The sequence below is a fragment of the Crotalus tigris genome, unplaced genomic scaffold (genome assembly GCF_016545835.1).
Source record: "Crotalus tigris isolate CLP2741 ecotype Arizona unplaced genomic scaffold, ASM1654583v1 scf7180000017881.257975618366:2651188, whole genome shotgun sequence".
NCBI lineage: Eukaryota > Metazoa > Chordata > Lepidosauria > Squamata > Viperidae > Crotalus > Crotalus tigris.
The window spans coordinates 2,000,674-2,014,983 of NW_024096698.1; the positions used below are offsets into that span (position 1 = coordinate 2,000,674).

The following is a 14,310-nucleotide window of genomic DNA, read 5'->3' on the forward strand; positions in this document are numbered from 1 at the left end:
AACTGGCATTTACTGCTGCATCCATGATCTCCTGAGCAAACAAATTGTTCCCCATTTGGGCTTTCATTTTGCAAAGCAAGCTGCCCATTTCTTCTTTTAAACCCCCCAACCAAGTAACCCTGTTTGAAACTGCTCTAGACCCTGGACTTCACAGACAGACCTTTGACCCAGGCTGAGAATCGAGACCCTGCAAGCAAAGGGAGCCGCAAGAATTCAACAGACAACCCAAACAAGTCACAAGAAATTCCCCAGAAAACCAAGGATCCACAAGAATCCAGACAAGAAGAAGCAGCCGAGATAGACTCCCTTCAGAATGGAGAGGATGCAGCACAACAAAGCCCCCTCAAGCGAACGGAGAAGCGACAGACCTTCGGAGGGTTTCTCAAGGGCCTTGTAGGTTACCTTTATCTTCCCTTAACAATCCCCACTTAGCCAGCATTTCTGGAAGAAAACTTTTTTGAGGAAATGAGAATAGCTCCTGCACCTTCATTCTTTTCCCAAGCAAGAATTGGGAGACTATTGGTTTGAAGGGAAGGGGCACCAAACTGGAGGGAGATCTGGCTCTTCTGAGCTTACCAAAAGGAGAGCTATAAAAGCAAGTGACTAACAAATTCTTTATTCTGGATTGCTCTAGAACTCGGATGAATTGGAATCCTTAGCCAGCCTGGTGCCCTCTGATTCTATTAGGACCAGCTCCCAGAATTCCCTACTAGCACATCTAAAAACTGACAGGGATTCTGAGAGTTGAGGTCTAAGTATATCTAGAGAGTGCTAGATTGCGAAATAGTTATTGTGCAGTTGAAAAATGGATCAATATGGATTTTTATTCAGTAAATGGTTTTCCATCTGGGTTATAGCTAAATTATCAGAGAAATCTGCTTAATTGCCTATTTTTATTTTTATTTTTGGCCCAGAAATCTCTTTCCAAAGTCATGCCTTGAATTAAAGAACTATAGATCTCTGTTCATATAACACACTGGAGTTTAAATTAAAAGCTTAGTTTGGTGCTTCATGTCAAGTTATCGTATTATTCGTTGTTGTTTCTCACTTCATTGGAAATGATTGCATCTGTATCGGACTATGGGGGAAATGTTTTCTCACTTTTACTTTTACAGTTACAATATATAGAATCTGCTAATCAAGATAGACTGAGAAAATAAATAACAATAACATTAACAACAACAATGATAATAACAATAACAACAACAACATCCTGGAAGTTGATCATGATGATCTATTTCCACACAACAGTATTGCCAGGTTGAGCTTGCTAGGGAAGATAAATATCTTCCATTAAAGATATTTTACTTATGCTGTAAAGATGATGCTAAAGACCTAGCAGATTCATTCCCACAAAATGCTAATTGCAGTTTGTTTTAATCTTACTGTATGCAGTATTTTTGTGGCTTTGTGCGTGAAGCCAATCTATCTGAATTCTTTGGATTTCAATATGTATGGGGTAACTCCAAAAAACAGATTGATAGTAATCATGTTAAATGTGTTGCGTTGTACACATCAACTGAGTGCATTTCTATCCTCAGGGAAAAAAAAACAACTTTTTTTTATTCCTGGAATTTTTGCTGCAGCAAACTACATTCCCTGAGTTGTGACTCAACTGCACATTGTAGAACCTGGGTTCAACATTTTTATCCTATTTTTATCTGCTCCTCTTTTCTTTCATGTGTCTTTCAGACTATGAATCCTCCAGCCAAGCTCTATGCACTTATATATTTATTTCAAAGAGCAAGCCCAAGGTGACATTCAAAGGAGAACTATGCTAGAACCATTCCCAGTGAATCTTGTCCAAAGTCCTACCAGATGAGAAACTAACAATAATATATAAGGCACCCCATAATCCTTTGGGAGCTATTTGTAATCCATGTTTTATTTCATTTTTCCTTACTGAAGTGAAGTGAAATGTTAATATTATTTTTAAGTAGGATCAAAACAGTAATGAGTTAGAATCACAGAAGCTCCATCAAGCCAACCTCTTCCTGTGTCTCTGCCCATGCAAAGCCTTATAGCACATAGGACAGAGAAAAAACTAAGTTAGGACAGAATATTTTGAGGAATAATGGGATATGAATGGGCAAACCTTCTGAGGACTAATATAAATATATTACAAGTTGGTGTTTTGAATATGACAGGTGGGGTTTTATATGCACAAATGCAGAAAAAAAGTGCAGGTCATGTAATTAGTGACCAAATGTTGTCTTTAAAAAAAGTTCCCAATCCTTACGCATGCTAAATTAAAGCTAACTCTTAACAGTCCAAAGGTTTTGAGTGAAATGTGAGGTGTTTATGTTGTGATGCACATTTAAAAAAAAAAACTGCTGGATCTTTGATTGTATCATAGTGACTGCCATCTTGATTTGTTTTTGTCCATCAAAAACCCCTCAAAAGTGTTCACTGGTCTAAGTGGCAAGTTTCATAATCTTTATTCCTTCTCATACTTACTAAGAACAAAATAAATTACAATAAAACATCATGCAAATGTGTAAATCATGAAGCCCATATGCATATATTGTATGTTACAGCTTTTATTCCACATGGAATTTGCCTCATATTGGCAGTAAGCTTGCTTGTTTGTTTATACAGTAAAATGTGCACACGTTTCTGGATGCAGACTCCTCCATCATCTGGATAAAGAAAATAGCCCACTAAAGAGAGAAATAAATAAACACACAATTTCCTGAGGATCTTCAGCAATATTTACATGTTTCTCTCCCTTTTCTCTAGAGTCCCAAACGGATGTCAGATGCTGGGGTACAAACAGATCCTGTGTCTATTGTGTCTGTTGTGAAACCCAAATAATTAACCACTGGAAGTCTCTGAAGAATCACTGGATCACCATTACTTTTCGTCCTTTCAGGACAAAAAGAAAAAAGAAATGATTGGTATTGTTTATCCCTCCCTCTCTCCTTCCCTTCTTTTCATGGCTGTTGCGAACTAAGTCCTAAGGGTTGATATACAAATCCAAGGTCATCCTAAGTAAGGTATTTTGTGCGCTGTCTGTGTGGGTGTAGGTGTGTCTGTTTCCATTATCATCCACCCACTGCTTCTCCCACTGCCTTGCCATCCTCAGTGCAGTTCAGTCTGTTGAATCACTATGTACATCTTCTGTCCTACTGCCATGATCACACTACCTTCCATGGGATGACCATGAGGCAGATTTATCTAATTCAGTGTTCTCATTGGTCATGCACTCAAAAAGGGAGCATCTGATTGGTTTAGCTGCCTGACATTTCTTTTTTTAACACTTAGCAATAAAATGGAGTGGTGGGGCTGCAGCCAAATGAAACACTATCGAACCTTCTTACAGCTCTGGATGCATCTATTGGGCTAATATATGCTTTGAGAGACTACCTATTACAGAACATATTCTCTTAAAAGTTAAAAAAATAACAAAAGCTTACAGAAGCAATAAGATTTAAAGGGAGTTCAGCATCCAGAACATCTGGTAGATTCATCAAAAACCAAAAGTGGATAGACATTACCAGTATGGGGAAATGGGTTAAGATTTGTTTCATTCTTTTTTCTGAATCCCAAAAACAAAACCAACATAAAGGAAACTGGAGAACACCTACATACAAATTTATATACATTATGCATTTCTAATATATGCATTTCTGAACTGAGTACATAATTTAGACACTGATATTTCCTATACATCTTTTTAGCTGCAAATCACATCACAGAATTGTGCAAAGTGTGGATTGTGATGCAGAAGAAACACCTCTAAATTCACAAAAAGTGACCTGCATACAGTATGTTTGTATTCTTTAAATGGAGGAAAATATATTTCTCCTCTGTGCCTATCCAAACTCTATGGAATGTAATTTCCATCCCAATTTCTTCAAATGTCCTAATTTTTAAGAGATCATCTCAGGGCATCTGATAGCAGGTCCTACGGCCCATTTATCACTCCAGAGCCCTGTTAGATGAGAACAGCAGACGAAGTCTGATTGAACTTTTTGCAAGTAACAGATTTTATTAAAATATGTAAACTTTCATGAGTGAGACTGTAGCTCTTGAAACGTACATCGTTCTATAAAAGATGCTATCAGAAACCTCTGGATGTCTTGGTTATCATGGACTAGTCCAGCTCTCTTTCTACAATTAGAGCAGTATATAAGCCCCAGTAAATAAATAATATAAATAATGCAGTTTCATGATCTCTGATTATGAAAAATTCTTTGCAATTGCTCTTGGCTGCAGCTAAATCAATCATTTCAGAACCAGTTTGGAGTATGAATGAATTCTGAAAGTGTCCTCTTACTCAGATTAGAATATCAGTCTTGGATCATCTGTCTTAGTTTGCCCAGTTATGCAAAGAATACCATTTGTATTAATGTGTTTGCAATTTGTTTATTTTTCAGTAATTTACATAATGTAAATTCACAGTTTCCCTGCTCTGTGAGAACATAATTGCATATAGAAGCATGAAGAAAATTAATGGTTAATGGCTGTTCGTGTTGTACTTATTAACATCATTTGAACAGATCTATAACAAACGGGCATCTCTAAGGGGCAGTAAAAAAAAAAGCCCAATAGCAACTGTGCCTGTGCAAATCAAAGCTCCGGCCCCTTTTTGTGTGTGTGTTATGTTTGGCTTTCTTGGCCATTAGTATGGGATGAGCTATGAAATGGTGGATAATTCTGAAAGCAAAGGCTAATCGATATGCAGGCTCTCCCTCTTCAAAGCAAGTGGACGTTTTCTTTATAATTGCTCAAAATCTGAGTCCATTCCACCCACGGGATATCTGTTCGAAGTGGCAAACCAACTTATATTTAAGATTAAAAACAAACAAACCATTTGGATACTGAATCTGGCCTCTTGTAAAAACAATGCACAAATAGTCTTCTACTTACGATCACAATTCAGCCCAAAATTTCTGTTGCAAAGCGAAACAGTTATGTGAGTTTTGCCAGATTTTATGACCTTTTTTGCCACAATTGTTAAGTGAATCACTGCAGTTGTTAAATTAGTGACACAGCTTCCCCGTTAACTTTGCTTGTCCAAAGGTGACAAAAGATAATCTCATGACACCAGGACATTGCAACCATCATAAATATGAGCCAGTTGCAAAGCATCTAATATTTGATTGCATGATCATGGAAAGGTTGCAACGATTATAAATGTGTAAAATTGTCATAAGTCACTTTTTTCAGTACCACTGTAACTTTGAACAGTTACTAAATAAATTGTTGTAAATTGAGAACTACCTGTACATATTCTATTAGGATCTGAAAATATGTCATGCTTCTCATGGGTGGTCTTGGGTTAATTTTAATCTTAGCTAGGAATATTGTGGGTTATAGTAAAATAGTGGTGCTAACGTGGAGATAAATATTCTTAAGAGCCTCTCTCAAAGTGTAGAAAGACTTAGAGATAGCCTTGGAGAAATTATACAGAGGTGATTACAGCAGGGGTGTCAAACTGCCAGCACATGGGCTGGATGCATCATCTGGAAGCCGCGCCCACCCTAATGGCAAAACCATCCCAATACGTCGTGCAACATCACATGACGTCGCGACTTTGACATGTCTGCTTTAAGCCCAAGAAAAATGGAAAACAGCAGAAAGAAGCCCAGTTTCGCTCCTTAATACACTAAAGTCTAACAATGAGGGAGGAGAAAACTCAATCAGGCATTCAAATTCTCTGACTATGCCCTATGTCAGTAAATAAAGTTTCAATAAAACTCGTAGAATTGGTTTTCTGTTCTAACCTGTCTCAAAGAGCTGACAGTAAACCAACTTCAAACAAACCCTGTTAGAGGGAATCAACTGAGTAACATGTACTGGCATTAAAACACAAAGATACTTAAAGAGAACTTTCCAAAATGAGAAGTTAATTAGCAAGCTAAGAATAGCTCTGACAAATAAGTTAATATAGACAAAAGAGTGTTGTTTACGTTCGAGTTAAGGCAAATTTCATATCTCCTTTTCTAGGCCACCCTTATTTGTAGTTTTATCAGATAACAATGCACACTTAAGATAGTAAATGATGAGCTGAGCCATTGCTCAGTATTATGTGATGTTTGCAAATGCAGTTGTATAGGGCGATTGACCAGAGTATGGAAGTTTTCTAAGGCTGCAGTTATAAAGATAATATAATGTAAGACTCAGTGGACAGTGGGGTTCATTTCTGAGTAGGCTTCCTTAGGATTGTAGTGGACAATAAGAAAAGGATGAGATTAAAATGCTTATAGTTAGATGTACATTATATAATCAGGGGAATCCTCTTTGAAAAGTACCATTTTCCAGGGAAAAGAATAATAGAAAACCCCCAAAACCTCCATTGCAAGTTAGTGTCTAAACTATTTTCATAACACACGAACGTACAACAGTGGGTTACAAGAGCACCCCACTGTTGGTCATGAATACCAGGGCTGCATTCATATATTTTTAATGGGATTTTTGAAATTGGTTTTCAAGTGGTTTCAGAGAGTTCTCAAGTTACAACTACAGCTGGGACAGAATTTCCATCACTAAGTGATGTGGTTGCTAAGTGAGTCACTTATGACCTTTCCTGCCACAGCCTTTAAGCAAATCATACAGTTGTTAAGCGAATCAGGCTTCCCTCATTTGACTTTGTCAGAAATCCCCTGGGAAGGTTGCAAATGGTGGTCATGTGACCTTGGGACCCTGCAACCATTGTGATTATAATGCCAGCTGCTAAATGTCTGGATTTTGATCATGTGATTGCATTGTCACATGATGGTCTTAAGTGCAAGGGCTGGTTATAAGTCACTTTTTTTCAGCGTGATTGTAACTGCGAATGGTTGTCAAACAATGATTGTGAGTCGAGGACTACCGGTAATTTTATTGAAAAAGCTGAAATGTACAGGATTTCTCACTAATTCTCATCTCTTTCTGACTTCATGTAATGAAATGCAAAAAGTTTGCTTCTCAAAAGTAATTAAAGTATTAGCCAGAATCCAACACAAGGGGGCAATATGGAAGCCCTTTTATCACTAACCTAAAGAACATATTTACTTCTGTGTTATTAATATAATTTGTGTGTTATTATGCAGGGCAAGATCAGATTGTTAGGTTATACAATTATATGATTTTTTTAAAAAAATGGATTAGAAGAACAAATGCAAATTATAACTGATTTACCAACATTCTGTGGTCGGAACTTTTTATAGCACATCTGTGCTACACATACAAACACATTCTATTCATTATTGTAAAAGTAAGGAACAGAAAGACTAACGTTATAATTTAAACTAGCACCTGAATTTTAAATACTTGTATATTTTGATTTCCTTCTGATTCAATAAACATTATTTAAGAAACCCTATTTCCTTTTAATCACTTATTTAAAGATTTTTATTAATTCTCCAATTTTGCAAAACTTGGGTACTACTTATTAATGCTTTTTTACTGTTTTCTGAAATATATTTAGGTTGTATCAAAGGTCCACACCAGATGTTGGACACTCAAGGACACTTCGACATTAACTGAATTTTTGATGAGAAAATGATACACATGAACACAGAAAACTGTAATCTACACTTCTCCAGCCAAATGATTGACAGTTGTGCATGTGTGTGTGCGTCTTTCTTGCTCTTCCTCTTGGGTGGCCACTTGACTGGGGCAGACTGCTGTAAATCAATTTCATATTACATATCATATATTAAGTTTAAATTAGTACAGTAATTCATCTTTTCTATATTTGAACCTCATTGGAAATTGAATATTCGGCAATATACTGAAGTTCATGTTTAGACTGTCAATTTGACCTAGTTCAGATTTCTGAATCTTGCATTAAGGAGAAAGGAAATTTTGGGGCGCCAACGTTCAAAGTGAATTGAAACATGCTCAGGAAAGTTACCAAGATGGTAAAAGGGTTGGAACAAAGGAATAGTTAAAAGATCTAGATATGTTTAGCTTACAGAAGAGACAACTGAGGAGAGATGACACCAATCTTCAAATATCTGAAGAGTGATCCCACAGAAAGAGAAATAGGTTCAATTCCTGTTGCCCCAGAGGTCAAGACTAGAACCAATGAATTAAAAGTACATGAAGCAAGTTGAGGCTGACAACTGTTGGGACAAGATATTGTTTAAGATGATGAATGCTCCTTCATTAGAGGATTTAAGACAAAGACTTAAACACCCAATGGGAGTTGAAGTCCATACATCTTAAAGGTACCAAATGTTGGGAAACATTGGGCTAGACTATAACACAATAATAGAGTTGGAAGGGACCCTGGAGGTCTTCTAGTCCAACCCCCTGCTCAGGCAGGAAACTCTGTACCATTTCAGACAAAGATTGTCCAATCTCTTCTTTAAAATCTTCCAGTGTTGGAGCACCCACAACTTCTGGAGAGTAAATCCTGCATTGAGCAGGAGATTGGACTGGCTGGTCGCTTTTCTAACTCTATGGTTCTACTGAAATCACAAATCATATGTGACTAAAAATGTGCTTACTGACTTAGTATAACTGCTTGAATAAATAATACTCGAGTTCTATGTTTAGGCTGAAGATTAATATTATGAAAACATAGCATTTATTTTGTATTACTTTACCATAACTCTCCAGCATGCAGGTTTACATAGTTTTTAAAACCATTCCAGATTGCTCCAGTTTACAGCTTCTAGTAAGCGTTTCATTCTAAATTCAGGATGGTTCATTTCCGGGGACTTCTGCAATCAAACCCTTTGAGCGTACATGCCCATTTGTGTTCTTGAATATGTAATTAGGAAAGAAGAAGAAAAGCAGGTTGAGTGAAGGCCTGACTTGGAAAGCTCTCTCTCTCCACATATTTCACTAAAATGAGAAGTACATGTAGCATGAGCCTAGCTCCTCTGGTTTCTAAATCATGGCTTAGAAGTACATGACCTCAGCCATCCCCAACGCACGCCTATCCGCACCCACTTTTTTGAGAAAATACATTGCATATAGTTTATTTTATCATCTATCAATTTGTAAAGAAAACATTTAAACAAAGAATTCGGGAAAACTACAACTTCTCCTTTTCCATGGTGTCTCCTTCAGTGACTACTAACTCTTTACAGACTACTCAGTTTAAGTGCAAAAACAGGAAATCCTGCACCACCTCTTTTGAAGGTGTGTTTTTCCCCTGTAATAAGAGCTTGAAATAAATACCAGATATGAGAGACAAAATCCACAAACTAGCAACAAAAAGGTCCAGAAAAGTCTTACGTAACTCATAAATATGTAGCCCAGATATGGTGGACCTAGTTCGAAGAAAAGAATCACATGCCTCTATCTGTCTTTCTGTCTGTCTGTCTGTCTATCTGTCTGTCTGTCCGTCCGTCCGTCCATCCATCCGTCCATCCATCCAAACAGTCTCAATGGGCTTTGCAGATGCATTGTTTCAAATGGTGCCAGAATGGTAAAATGAGCTACTTTTCTTAAAACTGAACAGAAAAGAACATTATTTTTTTCAATAAAATCCTTAAAAATTTCTAAATAAAGATTTTGAGATAAAGTGGGTTTGTTTCACTCAATTAGACAAATTCAGGAATTGGGTTTAGCTAGTCTAGAGAAAAGAAAGACTAGGGGTGACGTGATAGCAGTGTTACAATATCTAAGGAGTTGCCACAAAGAGGAGGGGGCCAACCTATTTTCCAAAAGACCAGAAGGCAAGACAAGAAACAATGGATGGAAATTAATCAAAGAGAGAAGCAACATAGAACTAAGGAGAAACTTCCTAGCAGTGAGAACAATTATCCAGTGGAACATCTTGCCTTCAGAAATTGTGGGTGCTCCATTACTGGAGGCTTTTAAGAAGAGACTGGACATCCATTTGCCTGGAATAGAATAGGGTCTCCTGCTTGTGCAGGGGTTGGGCAAGAAGACCTCCAAGGTCCTTTCCAACTCTGTTATTCTGTTATTCTGTTTAAGAATGAGAAAGTTCTTATCCAGGGGCATCCCCCCCCCTTTTTTTTTACTAGCATTAAGTGGGTTGCGATAAGAACGAATAACTGGCCCAAAGCATCCAGCCAGCTTTCATGGCTAAAGTGGGACTAGTACTCACATTCTCTTGGTTCTAGCTCAGTACCTTAATCATTAAATCAAACATAGATATGAAGTAGTACAATACAGGATCTTCAAAAATCCAGATGTTATTAATTTGTTGTTTATTAGATGGTATTTGCAATTTATTTAAATAATTTGTGTAGCTCATCTCACAACTGATAACCTCTAGTTGTCATCAAGCTAATATAGAAAACTGCTTCCTTGCTGCCATCTAGTGGTTGCTTAGATTTTTGTGGCCCTACTTTCTTCCTTTTAATGGAGAAAAGACAGTGCAGTTTCATCAAGCATAACTCCTGAGCATATTTGTAAGTGAAATCCAGTTTTTGATTGGATTGAAGAACATACTCAATGAAAATATTTTTTTCCAAAATGGCAATGTTTCCATTTTCTTTCTATGACCTCAGTAATATTATCTTCCTGTTGCATAGTTTGTGTTTTAGATAGCAGTCTTCTTCCTTCAGGTTATTAACTGCTCCAATTTACATTTTTCATTCAAGAAAGCCCTGCCATACTCCAGATCACCTAAAAGAATGTTTGAGAACAATTATTTTATGGACAGGCTCTGTTACAAATATAATCTCTTTCTATAGCATTCACATTTCATTTGCCACCAGACTCAATGCTTACTAAATCTCAAACTCACATATGCTCCTAATGAAGTAATTTGTATAAAATCAAGGAAGGACAATATGGTGCTTCCTACACACTTTGTATTATACGTCCTACAATTCCTTACTACTGATTATGCAAGAAGGGGCTGGTAAGCCTTGAAGCTGAAAAGATTAGCTAAGTTTTCTCAGGCTAAAGATTAGAAGCTGGATGAGGTGCCTTTTTATCTATTAACCATAGGCAATCCTAGTTACAATCACACATAGATTTATATACCGCTTCATAGCACTTTACTGCACTCTCTAAGCAGTTTACAGAGTCAGCATATTGCCCCCAGCAATCTGGGTCCTCATTTTATTCACCTCGGAAGGATGGAAGGATGTCAAACATGAGCCTGTCAGGATCGAACTCCTGGCAGTGGGCAGACTTAGCCTGGAATACTGCATTCTAACCACTGTGCCACCACAGCTCTTATGGCATCTTCTAAATCAGGAGTGTCCAACCTTGGCAATTTTAAGACAAGACTGGCTGGGGAATTCTGGGAGTTGAAGTCTTAAAGTTGCCAAGATTGGATCTAGATATATTGTGACCACCACTTCAAAAATTTTGGGAATTATGGTCTCATACATTTGAAGTACACTATGTTGAGGAACTAGAAACCAAAAGAACAAACATACTGTAATTACTAAAACTCTCAGATAAATCTATTTCCCCAAAACTGATTTTCCAGTGAATCATTAAAAATATATATTTCTGGCTCACCCACGTTTTGATTCACAAGGAAGTGGTTTTCCAGTTACATGCAGCTTAGTCAAAGCAGATTTTCATCCCAATCTTTCTTCATTGCATTTGAAAGATCTCCAAGTCTTCCTCCTAAAACAAATCTGAAGATATTGTCAGTTTGGTGCCAAGCTCTACCAAACATTTACACTAAGAGTAACAAATGCAAAACCTCCACATGTTATCCTGTGATTTTCCCAGATAATATTTATGATTCCATCAATACCCAGTGTTTAAAGGTAAGCACTTTTTCTTAAACAGGAAAAAAATGTAAAAAAAAATACCCTTCCAATGTTATTACTCATAGGACAATGCTTTAAATTCATGTACTAATTCAGATTTCACCCAGTTCTCTAATATAGCTCTATGTAAATTATGTACCCATATATCAGAGCTATTCATTTACATTAACATCTGTTAATCCTATGGATTTTTTTTCTTTCATTCTTTTGCTCCTATTGCTTGATAATAATCAGATGTTAAACTCTAAGTACGTTTTGGGAGACTAAGACAGACACTGCTGATTAAGCAATGTCTGATATCATGTATATGCTAGAATAAGCTTGCCCCAAGCATAGGTGGAGTTACCTTCTTCTGTGAAATCTCAGAATAGTTGGCTTCATTTTTGTTTTTTCCATATTCTTTTTACCTCTTAAGCAATTGTGTAGGGATGCTTTTTTCCAGTGTTGAGAGAATTGTTTCAGAATTGTCCTGTTTTTGTCAGAATGACAGAAGTGATGTCATATTGTGCCACTAGCTCTATTATACATACATGTGTGTGATGTCATACTTGTAGAGAAATGGCTAGGCTGCCACCACAATACCGGTTTCGGGAAAAAATAGTAACATCCCTTTTTGAAAAGGCAATTCTATCTACTAATCAGAATCACTCAATATAAGTTCGTGTCACTTTTTATAATATTTTGTAATATTAGAGAACTATTGAGTTTATTTTTTGTCTTGAAATTAAATTTTAGAAAATTCTTTGCAATTTGATTAATCTGCAATATATACATTATTTTGTTAAGTTTGATGACTTTTTATAGTTTTATAATAGTTTTATAGAAAGAAAAAGAAAAAAAGGAAAAGAAACAAATATAAAAATTACAGCTACCCAAACAAAAGCAACACCACATACATACAAACAAAATAAAGCTTTCTTTAAAAAATAAAACACCACACTGCATCTGGAAACCTGACACTCACCTACTCATTTTCTTTCTCATGCACACAGGAAACTGCTGGATGAAAGTCTGTTCAGACACATATTTTGTCAATCTTCAATTGAGAAAACATTGCAGGTGTGCTAATGTTAATGAGTCAATTGTTTGTAGCTTCAGTATCTTCATAAATGACTTAGATGAGGGAATAGAAGGGAAACTTATCAAATTTGCAGATGACACTAAGCTGGCAGGAATAGCCAACATCCCAGAAGTCAAGCTCAGGATCCATAAAGATCTTGATAGACTTGAACAATGGGCCCTATTCCAACAACATGAAATTTAATATGGAAAAAAAAACAAGGTTTTACACCTGAGCAGGAAAAACAAAAGGTACAACTACAGATTAAGGGAAACCTGGCTCAAAAACAGTAAATATGGGAGGGACATTGGAGGCCTAGTGGACAATCACTTAAACATGAGTCAGCAGTGTGCAGCAGCAGCAACCAAAAATGCTAATACAATCCTGGGTTGTATAAACAGAGGCATAGAATCAAAATCACAGAAGTATTAGTACTGCTTTATAAAACCTTAGTAAGGCCACACCTGGAACACTGCATCCAGTTTTGATCACCACATTACAAAAAAGATGTTGAGACTTTGGAAAAAGTACAAAGAAGAGTAACTAAGAAGATTAAAGGCCTGGAGACTAAAACATATGAAGAAAGTTTGCAGGATTTGGGTTTGGCTAGTCTAGAGAAAAGAAGGACTAGGGGTGAGATAGTAGCAGTATTTCAATATTTGAGAGGCTGCCACAAAGAGGAGGGGGTCAACTTATTTTCCAAAGTACCAGATGGCAGGACAAGAAACAATGGTTGGAAACTAATCAAGCAGAAAAGCAACCAGGAATTAAGGAGAAACTTCCTAACAGTGAAGACAATTAACCAGAGAAATAGCTTGCCTTCAGAAGTTGTGGTTGCTTCATCGCTGGGGGCTTTTAAGAAGAGACTGGACAGTCACTTGCCAGCCTATGCCAAACTACTATAAACCTCTTTCTCCTTGTGGTGAGGAAATCAAACAACTTGGAAAATGTCTCAGTTCCTGTTTTTTTCTCCCTCCCAACAGCTTCTGTTTCAACATCTTGAACTAGTTACTGTACATGTACACCGCTGACAGTTAGTGCAAGGTCTGCTAAGAATAAGATAGTCCTCCCTGGTATGTGATTACAATGTTCAAGCCTTGCCCAGTTTTATTGACAAAGTTCCTTGATTGTTGCTTAATTTCACTTCCGCGCTCTGTTTTCTGCTTCATACACTCGTCTCTCTCCACTTCTAAGCATTCTAGCTGAGGTTTTAATCTCCTATAACCAGCAGAGGGCACTATGATGTACTTTCTGAGGTCATTCCTTTTAAGAATAGCTTCTTCCTATTCCACCTGGACATGCAAATAGTAACATTAGATCTGTAAAGATCTTCGAGGAGGTTCTTTGCATCGCTGGGATTTCAGTTAGGGAGCAGCTCTGAAGAACAACCATGAAGCAAAGAGATCTCCTTGTCAGGACAGCTTCACAGTAGCCTTTGGGACAGGGGAAATGGATGGTATGTTTTGGCTGATTTGGCTTATCAAGACAGATCAGCTCCCCCTCCGTGTATCATCAAGGCAACCTGCTTCATTAGATAGGATTGTGGTAATTAGATTGCTCTGAAAGGGAAGAGAGATTGAATTTATGAGATGGTTCCTTTCC

At 37.1% G+C, this 14,310-nt stretch overlaps 1 protein-coding gene and 1 long non-coding RNA gene across 8 annotated transcripts in view; one reads left to right on the forward strand and one right to left on the reverse strand.

Annotated features, from left to right (window-relative positions):
• The window catches only part of BCAS1 (brain enriched myelin associated protein 1), a 55,269-nt gene extending 47,960 nt beyond the window's left edge, over positions 1 to 7,309 (forward strand). For 6 of the 7 annotated variants that reach the window (XM_039343936.1, XM_039343940.1, XM_039343942.1 and 3 more), the window contains 2 exons: positions 139 to 393; positions 2,740 to 7,309. In XM_039343936.1, coding sequence (XP_039199870.1) covers positions 139 to 393; positions 2,740 to 2,814 — 330 coding nt within the window. In that variant the 3' untranslated portion in view covers positions 2,815 to 7,309. The remainder of the gene's footprint in view (positions 1 to 138; positions 394 to 2,739) is intronic. The other variant, XM_039343943.1, reaches the window with a different exon arrangement.
• Positions 7,310 to 9,769: 2,460 nt separating this feature from the next.
• Positions 9,770 to 12,392, reverse strand: LOC120308211. Its single transcript, XR_005556792.1, has 3 exons — positions 11,995 to 12,392; positions 11,389 to 11,510; positions 9,770 to 10,539 (listed from the first exon to the last, which is right to left on the reverse strand). It is a non-coding gene; the product is annotated as an uncharacterized LOC120308211 (long non-coding RNA).
• Positions 12,393 to 14,310: the final 1,918 nt, after the last annotated feature.